Consider the following 14,202-nt stretch of genomic DNA (forward strand, 5'->3'; position numbering starts at 1 on the left):
AGGCCTTACATTTCAGGCCCTTGTCTGTCTCCTACAGACAATCCTCTCACAAAGAAAAAAAAGGTAAGTGGGGGTATTGGTGCTGCGGGGACCTGCAGATACATTTCTTGAAGGGGTGGGGGGTCAGTCTGTCAGTGCTCAGACCATACACCGAACACTGCATCAAATTGGTCTGCATGGCTGTCATCCCAGAAGGAAGACTGGGCCACAGGGCAGTATTCCAACATAATGACCCCAAACACATCTCCATGACGACCACTGTCTTGCTAAAGAGGATGGAATGCCAATCACTTCACTGGCTTCCCATTGCCCAGCGAATAAAATTCAAAACACTAACAATAATATACAACTTTGTCCCTAGTTACATCACCAATCTTATCTCAAAATATCACCCAAACCGTCCTTGCAAGACCTCCTGCTCTCTAGCGCCCTTGTCTCCTCCTCCCGTGCTTGTCTTCAGGACATCTCCAGAGCCTCTCCCATTCTCTGGAACTCACTACTCCAATATGTCCGGCTATCTCCTACTTGTCCACTTTTAGGCAATCCCTGAAAACTCATCTCTTCAGGAAATCCTGGCTTGGCTAATAACCGAATCTTCAATTTCTCCCATCAGTTCATCCCTCACAGTTACTATCTTTTGTTCCACCAGCCCCTTCCTATTAGATTGTAGGCTCGCAGGAGCAGGGCCCTAGTATCCCTCTTGTATTAAATTGTATGGTTGCTCTATTGTTTTCCTTTATATTGTAAAGCTCTGCGCGAACTGTTGGCGATATATAAATCCTGAATAATAATAATAATAAATTATATTTGTTCCAGGTACCAAGTGTGGCTTTTCCAGTGATGGGGGCAGCCAAGGTAAGCTTTTATGTTGTATGCAAAAGGTGACTGCATTTTCTTATAATGACAAATAAAGTTAAAATTGTATAACAAGTCATTTCATCTATAGTAGCCTGAGCATTTAAAAATATATTCTTTGACAATAATAATATATTTTGTTTATCATTCCAGCCACAGAAAGGACCCACAATGGTGCATAATCCAGTATGTTTAGGTTATTCTTGGTACATATTTTGGGGACACAGGGGTGGTGTAACAAACTCAGTGATAGTTTGGGTTTTGCCCATTTCTACCAATCACATTAGCTTTCACATACTAAATATGCACTAGTATTGCATGCTACAGATTTATTCCATTCTTGTTGAATGAGCATCCTCCTAGACCAGGGGTGCCCTCTGATGTGGCATGCCAAGTCTTGTTTTCAGATGGCGGATCGGTAAGCCCAGATCGCAGGTTCCAGACCCACCATCTCCGAGCATCAGCGTGAAGAATGGAGCTGCCGCTACAGGAAGCAGAGCTGATGCTTCCTGTATAGCGCCGGCTCCTTCACAGGCGGCGTGATACCAAATGTACTCCGCCTATGACAGGAAGCATGCTCTCTACTGCAGCCGCATGCTTCTGTCAAATTAATGCACGGGAACCCGTGATCTGGGACAGCAGCCAGCAGCTGTACCATTCACCAGTTCCAGTCACCAAAACCAGCCAGAAATACCAGTGCCAGCAGTACTAGTACCAACCAGCAGTACCAGTACCCGCCAGCAGTACCAGCACCAGCCAAAATTACCCGGCAGCAGTACCAGTACCCACCAGCAGTACCAGTACCAACCAGCAGTACCTACCAGTACCAGCCAGCACTACCAGTACCTGTCAGCAGTACCAACCAGCGGTACCAGCACCAGCCCTGGAGAGCAGCCGGCAGGAGCCACCAGCCATAACCGCCTTGGGAACAGCAGAAACCAGCTACAGGAATCCTGAGAAAGTGAAGATCGAGGTCAGTTGAGGTGCAGGTAAACCGCTGTGCATCAGTGCGAAAGCAGCCTTAGGCCCCTTTCACACGATCGGTCCGATCGGGTCTGCCTGTCTGTTTTTCAGGCGCAGCCAATCGGACCCTCCATTCACCTCTATAGCGCGGCATATGTAAAAAGACTTGTGTCTGTTTACACCCACCTCTCTGCAATTCGATCTGCTTCAAAAAACAGAAGGGGATCTGTCCCCTTCTGTCTGGGCGGATCGGAGGGCCCTTAGGGTAGAGAAGCCTGCATCCTTGTCTGCTCTACATATGCAGAGTGGACATGGACCTGCCATCCGCCCGCTACACTCATTGTGGCCCGCGACCAGTTACCAAGTTGCTTAAGTGGCCCTCGCTCTTTAAAACGGTCCTAGATAGTTGCAAAAAAACATATTAATAATAACGATCAATCAAAACCTCAAGAATTGTGCATTGGCCAACAACCCATGTTTATTCAATAAGTACAAATTTACTTTTTCAGCATAATACATATCATGATCCATTACTAGTCAAACCTGTGCTAGTCACAGGTATGATGTCAGCATACCTAAATTATAACATCACCATAGCCTAAATGTCCTCATCATGAGTGCTGTACAGGGATTCAACTTCCCCACAAACCCAGCTGAGGATATGAATCAGTAACTGCAACTGACCTCTAATAAAGCTGTGACAAAGATAGCTGAGCAGGAAGTGTGGGAACAACTACAACAGGATGGCTAGAAATATTTATGTTCACTTTGTCAACCCCCAGAACATCACAAAGTAGAGTATTGGCCCCTCCCACCAACATTACAGCCAATCAGGCCCACCAAAATTGTAAACATTACTCAAATGCATAACCATCAGCATCCACTTGAATCCATTCTTCCATTGGCCAAGGCTTCCTTTCACAAGAGCTGCATGTGGCTATCATTTTAATGTCATATACAGGATCTCACAAAAGTGAGTACACCCCTGCCATTTATGTAAATATTTTATTTTATTGCTTCATGTGACAACACTGAAGAAATAACACTTTGCTACAATGTAAAGTAGTGAGTCTACAGCTTGCATAACAGTGTCAATTTTTTGTCCCCTCAAAATAACTCAACACACAGCCATTAATGTCTAAACCGCTGGCAACAAAAGTGAGTACACCCCTAAGTGAAAATGTCCAAATTGGGCCTAATTAGCCATTTTCCCTCCCCAGTGTCATGTGACTTGTTAGTGTTACAAGGTCTCAGGTGTGAATGGGGAGCAGGTGTGTTAAATTTGGTGTGATCGCTCTCACTCTCTCATACTCACTGGAAGTTCAACATAGCACCTCATGGCAAAGAGCTCTCTGAGGATCTGAAAAGAATTGTTGCTCTACATAAAGATGGCCTAAAATATAAGAAGATTGCAAAGACCCTGCAAACTGAGCTGCAGCACGGTGGCCAACACAATACAGTGGTTTGTCTTTGGGAAATAGACATACGAGTGCTTCCAGCATTGGTTTAGAGGTTGAAGGAGAGGGGGGGTCAGCCTGTCAGTGCTCAGGCCATACGCCGCACACTGCTTCAAATTGGTCTGCATGGCTGTCATCCCAGAAGGAAGCCTCCTCGAAAAGATGATACACATGAAAGCACGCAAACAGATTGCTGAATACAAGCAGACTAGGGACATGGATTACTGGAACCGTGTCCTGTGGTCTGTTGAGACCAAGATAAACTTATTTGGTTCAGATGATGTCAAGCGTGTGTGGCCCAACCAGGTGAAGAGTACAATGACAAGTGTGTCTTGCCAACAGTCAAGCATGATGGTCTGGGGCTGCATGAGTGCTGCCTTCAATGGGCAGCTACAGTTCATTGAGGGAACAATGAATGCCAACAAGTACTGTGAGATACTGAAGCAGAGCATGATCCCCTCCCTTCAGAGACTGGGCCGCAGGGCAGTATTCCAACATGATTACTACCCCAAACACACCTCCAAGATGACCACTGCCTTGCTAAAAAAGCTGAGGGTAAAGAGTAAGGATGAGCTCTGGCGTGTTCGCATAGAACACATGCAGAGCCTGCCAGGAAGTGTGCACGGCGCTGCGCTAATAACAGCCAGGGAGACATTTCACGATCCCTGCAGCCGAGCATCGGGACAATGTCTCCCTGGCTGTGATTAGCACAACGCTGTGCTCACTTCCTGGCGGGCTCTGCACGTGTTCTATGCGAACACGCCAGAGCTCATCCTTAAGCGGAGTTCCGGCCACAATTTCACTTTTTAAATATAAATACCCCTGTAATACACAAGCTTAATGCATTCTAGTAAAGTTAGTCTGTAAACTAAGGTCCGTTTTGTTAGGTTGTTACAGCATTTAGACACTTTATAAAATAGAAATTGACTGGGGCCATCTTAAGTGTGGGCATCATGAAGCCAGACTGTACGACTTCCTGGATTTCAGCCTTGCAGATCTCGCACTTGCTGCACAAGCAGTGTCAGATCAGGTTTCAGCACCTGTGCTGTCCAAGTCACATGATTCTTTGAGACTGGGGAGTGCACAGACTCCTGGTAAGTTACACCCACTACATTCCCAGGAGTCTGTGCGGTGCATTAAGCACCTAGGTGCAGGAAGTGGGAAGATTAACTATTCTGCCTAGCAACAACACTTTGAAGGCATCTAAAAAAAATAAAAAAATTCGTAAAGGACTAATGACATTTTTTTAAAACTACTGATGTAATGTTATATTTATGGGTGGAACTCCACTTTAGTAAAGAGGATGGACTGGCCAAGCATGTCTCCAGACCTAAACCCTTTTGAGCATCTGTGGGGCATCCTCAAATGGAAGGTGGAGGAGCGTAAGGTCTCCAACATCCACCAGCTCTGTGATGTCATCTTGGAGGAGTGGAAGAGGACTCCAGTGGCAGGCTGTGAAACTTTGGTGAACTCCATGCCCAAGAGGGTCCAGTGCTGGAAAACAATGATGGTTACACAAAATATTGACACTTTGGGCCCAATTTGGACATTTTCACTAAGGGGTGTACTCACTTTTGTTACCAGCGATTTAGACATTAATGGCTGTGTGTTGAGTTATTTTGAGGGGACAGCAAATTTACACTGTTAGCTGTACACTCACTACTTTACATTGTAGCAATGTTTCATTTGTTCAGTGTTGTTGCATGAAAAGATATAATAATCTGGTCAAGGGTCTTTGGGGTCCTTACAGAAGGGAACATGAAATAGGGAGGATAGCAGGCCAAATTTGCATTACTCCATTGCCCGATCCCGGGTCTGGTCTCTCACCAGCAGTAACTAGCCACATACTTATTTATCGCTGCCAAACGGTAGCGAGGGCTTGGAAGGGCTTGGTAGCGAGGGCTTGGAAGAAACCTTCTGTCTCATTTCCAGAGGTCAAGAATACCTTGACGACCCTTATGATCCATGAAAAAATGTCCAGCGTCCTCCACGTCTCTAATGCAAAATTCCTTAAGGTATGGGCCCCTTGGTGGTCCTATACACTCCCTAATCTACACCCGACTAGTCTAGGACTCTAAATTTAATTTGGCCCCATCTCCAGCCTGGGGGACCCTCCTGTCTCTTTTCCACCCCTTCTCTGTTTCTGGGTGTCTTGCTTGCTGTACTGTTCTACACCTCCATTCCTCCCCCGACCGTTGTGTGTGTTTTTTTTTTTTTTCTGTTTTTTTATGTTATTTTCTCATATTTTCGTCAGTTTTTTATTATTTTTCTCCCCCCCCCCCCCCCCCGTTCAGCAGACAACTCTGCTTCCCCTTGTCTGCCTTAGCCCCTGGGTCTCTAGGCTCAGGCATAACGCACTGGCCCTCGGCCCTGGCTGGTGGGTCGGTGTCAGTTTATAATCTGTACCCTTATAATATATATTTTATCATGTACTTTTGCGTGAGCTCCTTTATGTTTCATGTCCATATCCCCTGCGTGGGAATTGGTTATCTGTTTCCCTTTTCATACCTCACAAAGACATTAAATTAGAAAATAAAATCATCTGGGATATGCCCCCACCCGTCCAAAGTTTGTTCCCAGTAGGGGTGGTTGGGTGGACCGGAGGCATGTTCAACGTTTCCTTTGGACTATCAGAGTCCCTCTGTACTAGTCTTTTTGAGATCCAACTGTATCAACCTATTATTGATTTGTTTTGTTCAAGTTCAACCAATTCTACGTGATCTTTCTTTTACTGATATTCATAATGTACTTATCTCATTTGAATGTTTGTAGCCATACTATCATATTCCTGAAAAATTTCAATATAAAAATATTGAACAAGAAAAGATATAATAAAATATTTACAAAAATGTGAGGGGTGTACTCACTTTTGTGGGATACTGTATAACTATTCTCAATAACAGAATATCATAGCATTAAAGTGGATTTCCAGCTTCATCCTAACTAGCCCTAAATCTCCCGCCCCCCCCCCCCCCCCCCCTTAGCACCTATGCGAACTAACCTGTATAAGAAAAATATATATACTTACCTATTTTCAGGCTGCTCTGGTCTGCTAACATGATCCAGCTCCCATGTTTCAGCCAGTGTGGCGGGAGAGGAGGGAGCAACGACAATGGATGGGCCATTGAAGCCTATGGGTGACATCACTGCTCCCAGGCAATACCAGCCATTGTCGGAGCACTCTCTCCTCTCCCCTCACATGACTTTACTGGAGCGGCCAGAAAATAGGCAAGTACTGTATATACATCTTTCTTACAAAGGTTAGTTAGCATGGGTTTTAAGGCTAGTTAGGATGAAGCTGAAATTCCACTTTAGCTTTTATTTTGGATAGATTTGGGTGGGTTAAATATCTGGATTGTATCTGGTAGAGCCTTCCTGATGAGTAATATGGCAGGTGGATGGGTATTGCATTAGGCCCATTAACGCTCCATGGTAGAGAGCTAAGCGGTCACATACTTATACAGGGAGATCTACCTGCTGGACAAAATGAAGGATATAAGGATCCAGAAGGTAACTGGACTCACCATTATGAAGCAAGATATTAGTTTAGGATAGAATAACCTTTTAAAACTCCATACAGTGATTAAAACTGGTTTTTATTTTGTCTAGGTGATGCCTTTTCAAGCTGCTTTCCCGAAAAGTTTTGCCAATATTGGAAACATTGTGCTTACAGGAAATGTGCCCTATGGTGCAGACAGGTGCGTTCTTACAGTGTACCATCTCTTTTTTTCTTTGGAAACATGTGATGGTCTGGCCTAAGGTTTCCAAGTCTTCACCAAAAACCCTCTAGACCAGCCTTTCGCAACCTTTAACAGGAACCCTGGAAATACATTTCTGGGATCAGGGAACCTCTGCTAATAATTCTATATGTACAGTTCATTAATGTGAAGGTCACGGGGAGGAATGTTCCTTACAGCTGTAAGAATTTCTCCCTTACAGATAGCTAAAAAAAAATTGGTGTCAGAAGTTGCTAATTTCTCAAGGAACCCATAACAACCTCTGGAGGTACCCGAGGATTCTGCAGAACCCTGGTTGAGAAAGGCTGCTCTAGATCTCATGAAGAGTTGGAAAGTATCTGAAACAGTGTCATACATGAAACAGCCTGCCTTCTGAACTACAGAGGTGCTGAGGCGGAGTATTAGGAGGCGATGTTGGTACAGAAATCACAGCTTGTAAGCAGCAAGGTACCATGGGATATGTAGTCTTTAGAATTTAAACAGCAAAGGAGACGCTGCAAAGCATGCAGGGAATCCGAGAAGTTGTGAAAAGAGATGGCAAGCAGATGGCACTCATAGCATGAAGGAAGAATTTTCAGCTAAGCTTAGAGTGTCAAAAATGATTGTATGTATTGATATACAGCGGGTAAAATAAGTATTGAACACATGACCATTTTTCTAGGTAAATATATTTCTAAAGTTGCTATTGACATTACATTTTCACCACATGTCGGTAACAACCCATGCAATCCATACATAGAAACCAAAACAAATAAGTTCAGAAATTATCTTATGTGTAATAAAATTTAATGAAACAGGGAAAAGATATTCACTAACTGAATTTTTTTTAATACTTTGTACAAAATCCTTTGTCAATAATGACAGCTTCAAGATGCCTCCTGTATGGATAACCTAATCACATGCATTGCTCAGGTGTGATTTTGGCCCATTCGCACTCTTCAAATCTTGACGGTTCTGTGGGCCTCTTCTATGAACTTTGCTCTTTAGTTCTTTCCATAGATTTTCAATTGGATTCAAATCGGGTGATTGGCTGGGCCATTCTAGCCGATTTATTTTCTTTCTTTGAAACCGATTGAGAGTCTCCTTGGCTTTGTTTGGGATTATTGTATTGGTGGAATGTCCACACTCATTTTATCTTCATGGCAGCATTATCCTTCTTTCAATGACATGAAGTTTGCCAGTACCGTTTACTGAAAAAACACCCCCACTCCAAACTTCACTGTTGGTATGGGGGTGTTTTGGGGTGATGTGCAGTGCCACTTGACCTCCAAACATGGTGTGTATTATGGCATCCAAAGAGTTAAATTTTGGTCTCATCTGACCAGACTATATTCTCCCAGTATTTCACAGGCGTGTCTAAATGTTGCACAGCAAACATTAAACAAGCTTCAACATGCTTTTTCTTGTGTGGTGAGCGTGCATACAGGCCATGGTTGTTGAGCGCATTAGTTATTGTTTTCTTTGAAACAATTGTACCTAATTCCAGGTCTTTCTGAACCTGTCTACAAGTGGTTATTGGTTTTTGGACAAATCTTCTGATAAATAATTATTTTCAATCCTGTCAGAAATCTTGTAAGGAGCACCTGGTCGTGGCCAGTATATAGGGAAATGATGTTGTTTCCACTTCTGGATTATGGCCCCCAACAGTGCTCACTGGAACATTCAGAAGTTTAGAAGCCAATGCCATCAGTATGTTTTGCAACAATAAGGTTGCAAAGGTTTTGAAAGAGCTCTTTGCTGTTACCCATCATGAGTTGTTTCTTGTGTGACACCTTTTTATAGGCCATCAGTTGAGACTCAACCAACTGATATTAATTTGCACTGACAAGGGACAGGATTCTTATTACTGATAGATTTCAGCTTGTGTCTTGGCTTTCGATGCCATTTTGCATCTCCTTATATATATATATATATACACACACACCCCTGATGTTATAAAATGGGAATGTATGCTGTGACCATAGAAGGTCTTTAACCACTTCAATACTGGGCATTTTCACCCCCTTCCTGCCCAGGCAAATTTTCAGCGCTGTCACACTTTGAATGACAATTGCGCGGTCGTGTGACGTGGCTCCCAAACAAAATTGACGTCCTATTTTTCCCACAAATAGAGCTTCCTTTTGGTGGTATTTGATCATCTTTGCGACTTTTATTTTTTGTGAAATAAACAAAAAAAGACCGACAATTTTGAAAAAAAACACAATTTCTTACATTTTAAATATCCAATAAAAAAAAAACTTTTTTTTTCTCAGTTTAGGCCGATGTGTATTTTTCTACATATATTTGGTTAAAAAAAATGCAATAAGCGTATAGTAATTGGTTTGCGCAAAATTTATAGCGTCTACAAAATAGGGGATAGATTTATGATTTTTTTTCTTTACTAGTAATGGTGGTTATCTGCAATTTTTATTGTGACTGCGATATTGTAGCGGACAGTTCGAACACTTTTGACACTATTTTGGGACCATTCACATTTATACAGCGAACAGTGCTATAAATATGCAACGATTACTGTATAAATGTGACTGTCAGGGAAGGGGGTTAACACTAGGGAGCGATCAAGGGGTTAAATGTGTTCCCTAGGGAGTGAATCTAACTGTAGAGGGAGGTGACTGACTGTGGGAGGTGACTGATCGGTGTCCCTGTGTACAAGGGACACACCATCGGTCTCCTCTCTCCCTGACAGGACGTGGAGCTCTGTTTACACACAGAGATCCACGTCCCTGGCTCTAACCGCCAATCGTGGCTACCTGGCGACATCGTGGCCGCCAGGAACACACATCAGAACCCGCAGGACGCAGTGGTCGCGCCCGCCCCCTAGTGGCCGGGTGGCCCAAGGAAGTCATATGACATTCACCCAGGATGGCAGAGGCACATTGTGGACGTCATATGACTATATGGCGGTATTGAAGTGGTTAAGTCAGTATGCCTCTTGAATGGAGGTGGGTGATTTACTTTAGGTCAGGGGGTAAGGCAGAAAGCATAGGTGCACTTTATGTGAAAGACAACTTATGTTTTAACACTACGTGTTATAATCCAATTGTACAATCTCCCATAATTATAAAGTGCAGTGGCCAAATTGAATAGATGTTTAGGTAAGCACTTAAATTACACTGTTTCACTAATCCAAATGAAATGGTATAGAGAGAGAAAAAAAAAGATCATTTGTATTTATTTTCAATCATAATAAAGAATATAAACTAGAATGGATTATGGGTTTTGATTATTCTATGAAAGCACTATGGAGGTAGCTACAGAGACAGCACATCAGTTTCTGCTTGCCCTGTGTCTCCTTTTAACAGACTGAAGATTCAGGTTAAAGGACAAGTTCAGTTTTGGGAATATGTTACACGTTCCACCCATTTTTAGGGTAGAACATGTTTCCAACGCTGCATCCACTGCCCGATTTCCTCCCCCCCCCCTCACATCAGTATGGGGAGGCGATCCCCAGACTAGCTGTCAGTTTTTGAAATCGGCCACATCATTCTTACACAGAGCTGTGTGTGTGAATGAACTACAAGTCCCGGCATTCTTTGTGGATGTCGGCTTGCAGTTCTCAAGGAAGTACCATGGTGCTGTGGATGCCATGGTAGTTTGATTCTTCCTGTCAGTGTATCCACTTGCCCGCAGGGGATGTACGGGCACACAGACACACTGACAGGTTTGCAGGAGACCTGCATGGCACCAGCAATCTGCTGATCACTGCTACAATGCTTTATAGGCTCAAAAAAAATAAATAAATGCAAATATTTTATTGCAAAATATACCACGTTACAGTACAGATAATAACAAAGTAGGTGCCCAGGAGCATTCACAAGCAGCCCCTATAACAAACAAATTAGCACACCTAAGAGATTGTTATATCTAAGCTATGCATAGGTTCTAGGCAGCAAAGGGTTTACATTAATGTGCCAAAAACGAAGTGCTATAGATTCTCAAGGCATCCTAGTTGTGATATAGACCATACACTGCCCTTATAACTGTAGCTGTGAGATGTGGAATTTTAAGAGGAACGCTCTGAGCAAAAACGGGCAAATGGAAGCGACAACCAACTTGTTACAGGGAATCACAGCAGAGGAATATAGAACGAGCCCAATGCTTATTTTTTTTTTTATTAAAAGTGAAGTTATTATTTAAAGGGGTTTTAAAGACAAAAATATTTTCCTCTTAAATTAAAGTCTGACAGTAGCTGATAAAGTAAAAAGTAATGTTTTGCATTATAATATTACTGTTGAAATCGAGCTGTTTTATTCACCTCCGTCACTCCTGAATCATTATTCTCACTGACTTCCTGGTTTGCGGTGCGCATTCATTCTTGCTACATCACGGCCTAATGGGAACTACAGTTCCCATTAGGCTTAGCCTCCATGCCTGTGAGGGATAAGAGAGCATCTTCACGCAGGGCTGTAGTCATAGGGAGGGGGCGAGCACATTCTGCTTTCCACCATGCAAAACAGCTCAGATGCTGGTGGAAAGCAAGAAGAGGAGAGACAGGAAATGGCATTTTCAAACCTGGATTACTGTATTTTGGAGGTCAAAAGGAAAAACGAGGTAAGTGATATTTAAATGCTCTAGCTTACAGCAATCAATTGATCTAATAAAAAACAAACCTTTAGTGTTCCTTTAAGATGAGGTATAAGTCACAGCTGATAAATCATCTACTTGTGTGTGTAAATTGCAGGTTTTCTCAATAGGCTGTAAATAGAGATACAAATGTAAAAAAAAAAAAAAAAAAAAAAAAAAAAAAAGCTCCACATTTTGAACAAAACAACTCCATGTTCCTTTTAGGTTGCTTACTCACATACCCTTAGTTTCTTTGAAAAACTCTCACTATTTTTTTCTGTGTGCAGAGAACACTAATGTAAAAGGAGTATATTGTCATTTACTTTATACCGTTTCAATTTTGTAGATTTCATGTCAACCTTCTGAATAACAAAACGAGAAATATCCACCTGCATATGAACCCTCGCTTTAATGAAGGTACAATAGTAAGGAACACCCAGAACAGGGGCGCCTGGGGTCCTGAAGAGAGGCAGCTCGCATACATGCCTTTCTGCCAAGGGCAAAACTTCCAGGTGAGAAAAACACATAGTAGACTGGATTTCCCATCCGAGGACCTTCTTAACTAAACAGTCACTTTTAATTACAGATGGAAATCAGGAATGAGGGAGGAGTAATGGGTGTCTACTCAAATGGATCAAAGCTTTTCAACTATGTCCATCGTCTGCCTGCCAACCAGATCGACACGATTGAAGTCGGTGGAAATGTCACCTTGACATATGTGCAGTACTGAATTATCAGAGTGTGGCCGAAACACATTTCATAAAAATATATTAGCTACAATAAAATTAGAGGCACCTGGGGCAGTTTTAGGGCAACAAGCCAATAATTTGAAAGCTGGACTTTAGGGTCAGGATTAGTAAACCTATGGCAATAAAAAAGGGTATGTGCTGTCAGCTCAGGCTTTAGTTTATCTTTATTTGTCTGAGCCGATTGTGTATTGCCACCCAGAATCCTTAAGAAATTGGTATGCAAAAAAGTGATCTGCCTTTTGGCTTTCCACATAATAGATACGTTTGTATTCAGTCATTAACATGAAAGACCTCTGGAGGTTTTGATAATTCTGGTGGTTAATTACAAAATTATCTAATCCAATAAAATAAAAAAGAAGGTTGTTTTGGGATTTCAGAGATTTGAGTACCGGGGATTCCAGACACCTTGGTGGAGGTAAAGTTGCCAGTTCGGTAATCAAATATGCAAAAAGGTGACCTTCCACTGCTTACACTTTGCCAATGGTGCATTTCTGGAGATAATGACTGGTTATCGATGCACGACACGGGCACTCGGGTGGCGGTTACTTCTGGTTTGTCAGGCATAGATCAGTTCAATACGTTTGGCATTGCCATGCGTTTGCCTTAAAGGCTGGTGTTGTATTTTTATTATTGCAAGTATTAAAAATAAAGTGATTGCATAACAATACAAATCTCCCTTCCATGATTACTGAGGAATCCTACTGTCAAAGTATATTCTACATTATTGGGAAAGCAAAGACACCTTCTAAATCTAGCCTGAAAAATAGTCATCCAATACCTGAAATACCAGATCTAGCGTTTTATTGTCTTACATACGTACATTTGACTCGCCAGAGAGCTGGCATCAAACACTTGGAGCTTTAGCCATTCTCTTACCAACAGTCTTGCTAGGATTCATATGTAAATTCCTGCATGGAATCTACTATTACAACGAAAAATAAATAAATAAAAGTCCAATACGTGTATTAAAGTCCATATAGACGAATCACCACGTGAATAAAATTGAGGAAAAATCTTGATGATGTTCCAAATATGTATATTCAAATATGAGTGATCACCACCACCGATGAGGATAAATGGAGGCTTACCGGAGCTGGTGGACTTGAGCTGACATACGTCACTACAAGTCAGATTAGGCTTATAGTACTAATGTTGGTACACAGGATCTGGTGATACGGACATCCAGGGCCCTGGTTCAGCTGTTAGTTCAGATATACCGGTATGATAAGGAAGCCTTTGATCCATATAGCTCCACATGAGCCGGGTAATTCAAAAGAAACAAGAGAAGAAAGATAGCCACATAGCGTAATCCAGTAAAAAACTATGTGTTTTAATTGAAATAAAAATCAAGTACACTCACATGTATCCTGACATAAAATCGCGTGGCATATAGGTTTGAGGCGGCAGTGGAGACGACCCAACGTTTCGTGTTAAAAACACATCATCTGATGATGTGTTTTTAACGCGAAACGTTGGGTCGTCTCCACTGCCGCCTCAAACCTATATGCCACGCGATTTTATGTCAGGATACATGTGAGTGTACTTGATTTTTATTTCAATTAAAACACATAGTTTTTTACTGGATTACGCTATGTGGCTATCTTTCTTCTCTTGTTTCTTTTGAATTACCCGGCTCATGTGGAGCTATATGGATCAAAGGCTTCCTTATCATACCGGTATATCTGAACTAACAGCTGAACCAGGGCCCTGGATGTCCGTATCACCAGATCCTGTGTACCAACATTAGTACTATAAGCCTAATCTGACTTGTAGTGACGTATGTCAGCTCAAGTCCACCAGCTCCAGTAAGCCTCCATTTATCCTCATCGGTGGTGGTGATCACTCATATTTGAATATACATATTTGGAACAACATCAA

At 42.3% G+C, this 14,202-nt stretch overlaps 1 protein-coding gene across 6 annotated transcripts in view; it reads left to right on the forward strand.

Moving 5' to 3' along the window:
* Window positions 1-12,995, forward strand: part of LOC120913565 (galectin-9-like) — a 55,143-nt gene extending 42,148 nt beyond the window's left edge. For 3 of the 6 annotated variants that reach the window (XM_040323582.1, XM_040323583.1, XM_040323585.1), the window contains 5 exons: window positions 817-855; window positions 1,009-1,041; window positions 6,885-6,973; window positions 11,922-12,087; window positions 12,162-12,995. In XM_040323582.1, coding sequence (XP_040179516.1) covers window positions 817-855; window positions 1,009-1,041; window positions 6,885-6,973; window positions 11,922-12,087; window positions 12,162-12,305 — 471 coding nt within the window. In that variant the 3' untranslated portion in view covers window positions 12,306-12,995. The remainder of the gene's footprint in view (window positions 1-816; window positions 856-1,008; window positions 1,042-6,884; window positions 6,974-11,921; window positions 12,088-12,161) is intronic. The other 3 variants (XM_040323584.1, XM_040323586.1, XR_005743541.1) reach the window with 2 other exon arrangements.
* Window positions 12,996-14,202: the final 1,207 nt, after the last annotated feature.

The sequence above is a fragment of the Rana temporaria genome, chromosome 9 (genome assembly GCF_905171775.1).
Source record: "Rana temporaria chromosome 9, aRanTem1.1, whole genome shotgun sequence".
NCBI lineage: Eukaryota > Metazoa > Chordata > Amphibia > Anura > Ranidae > Rana > Rana temporaria.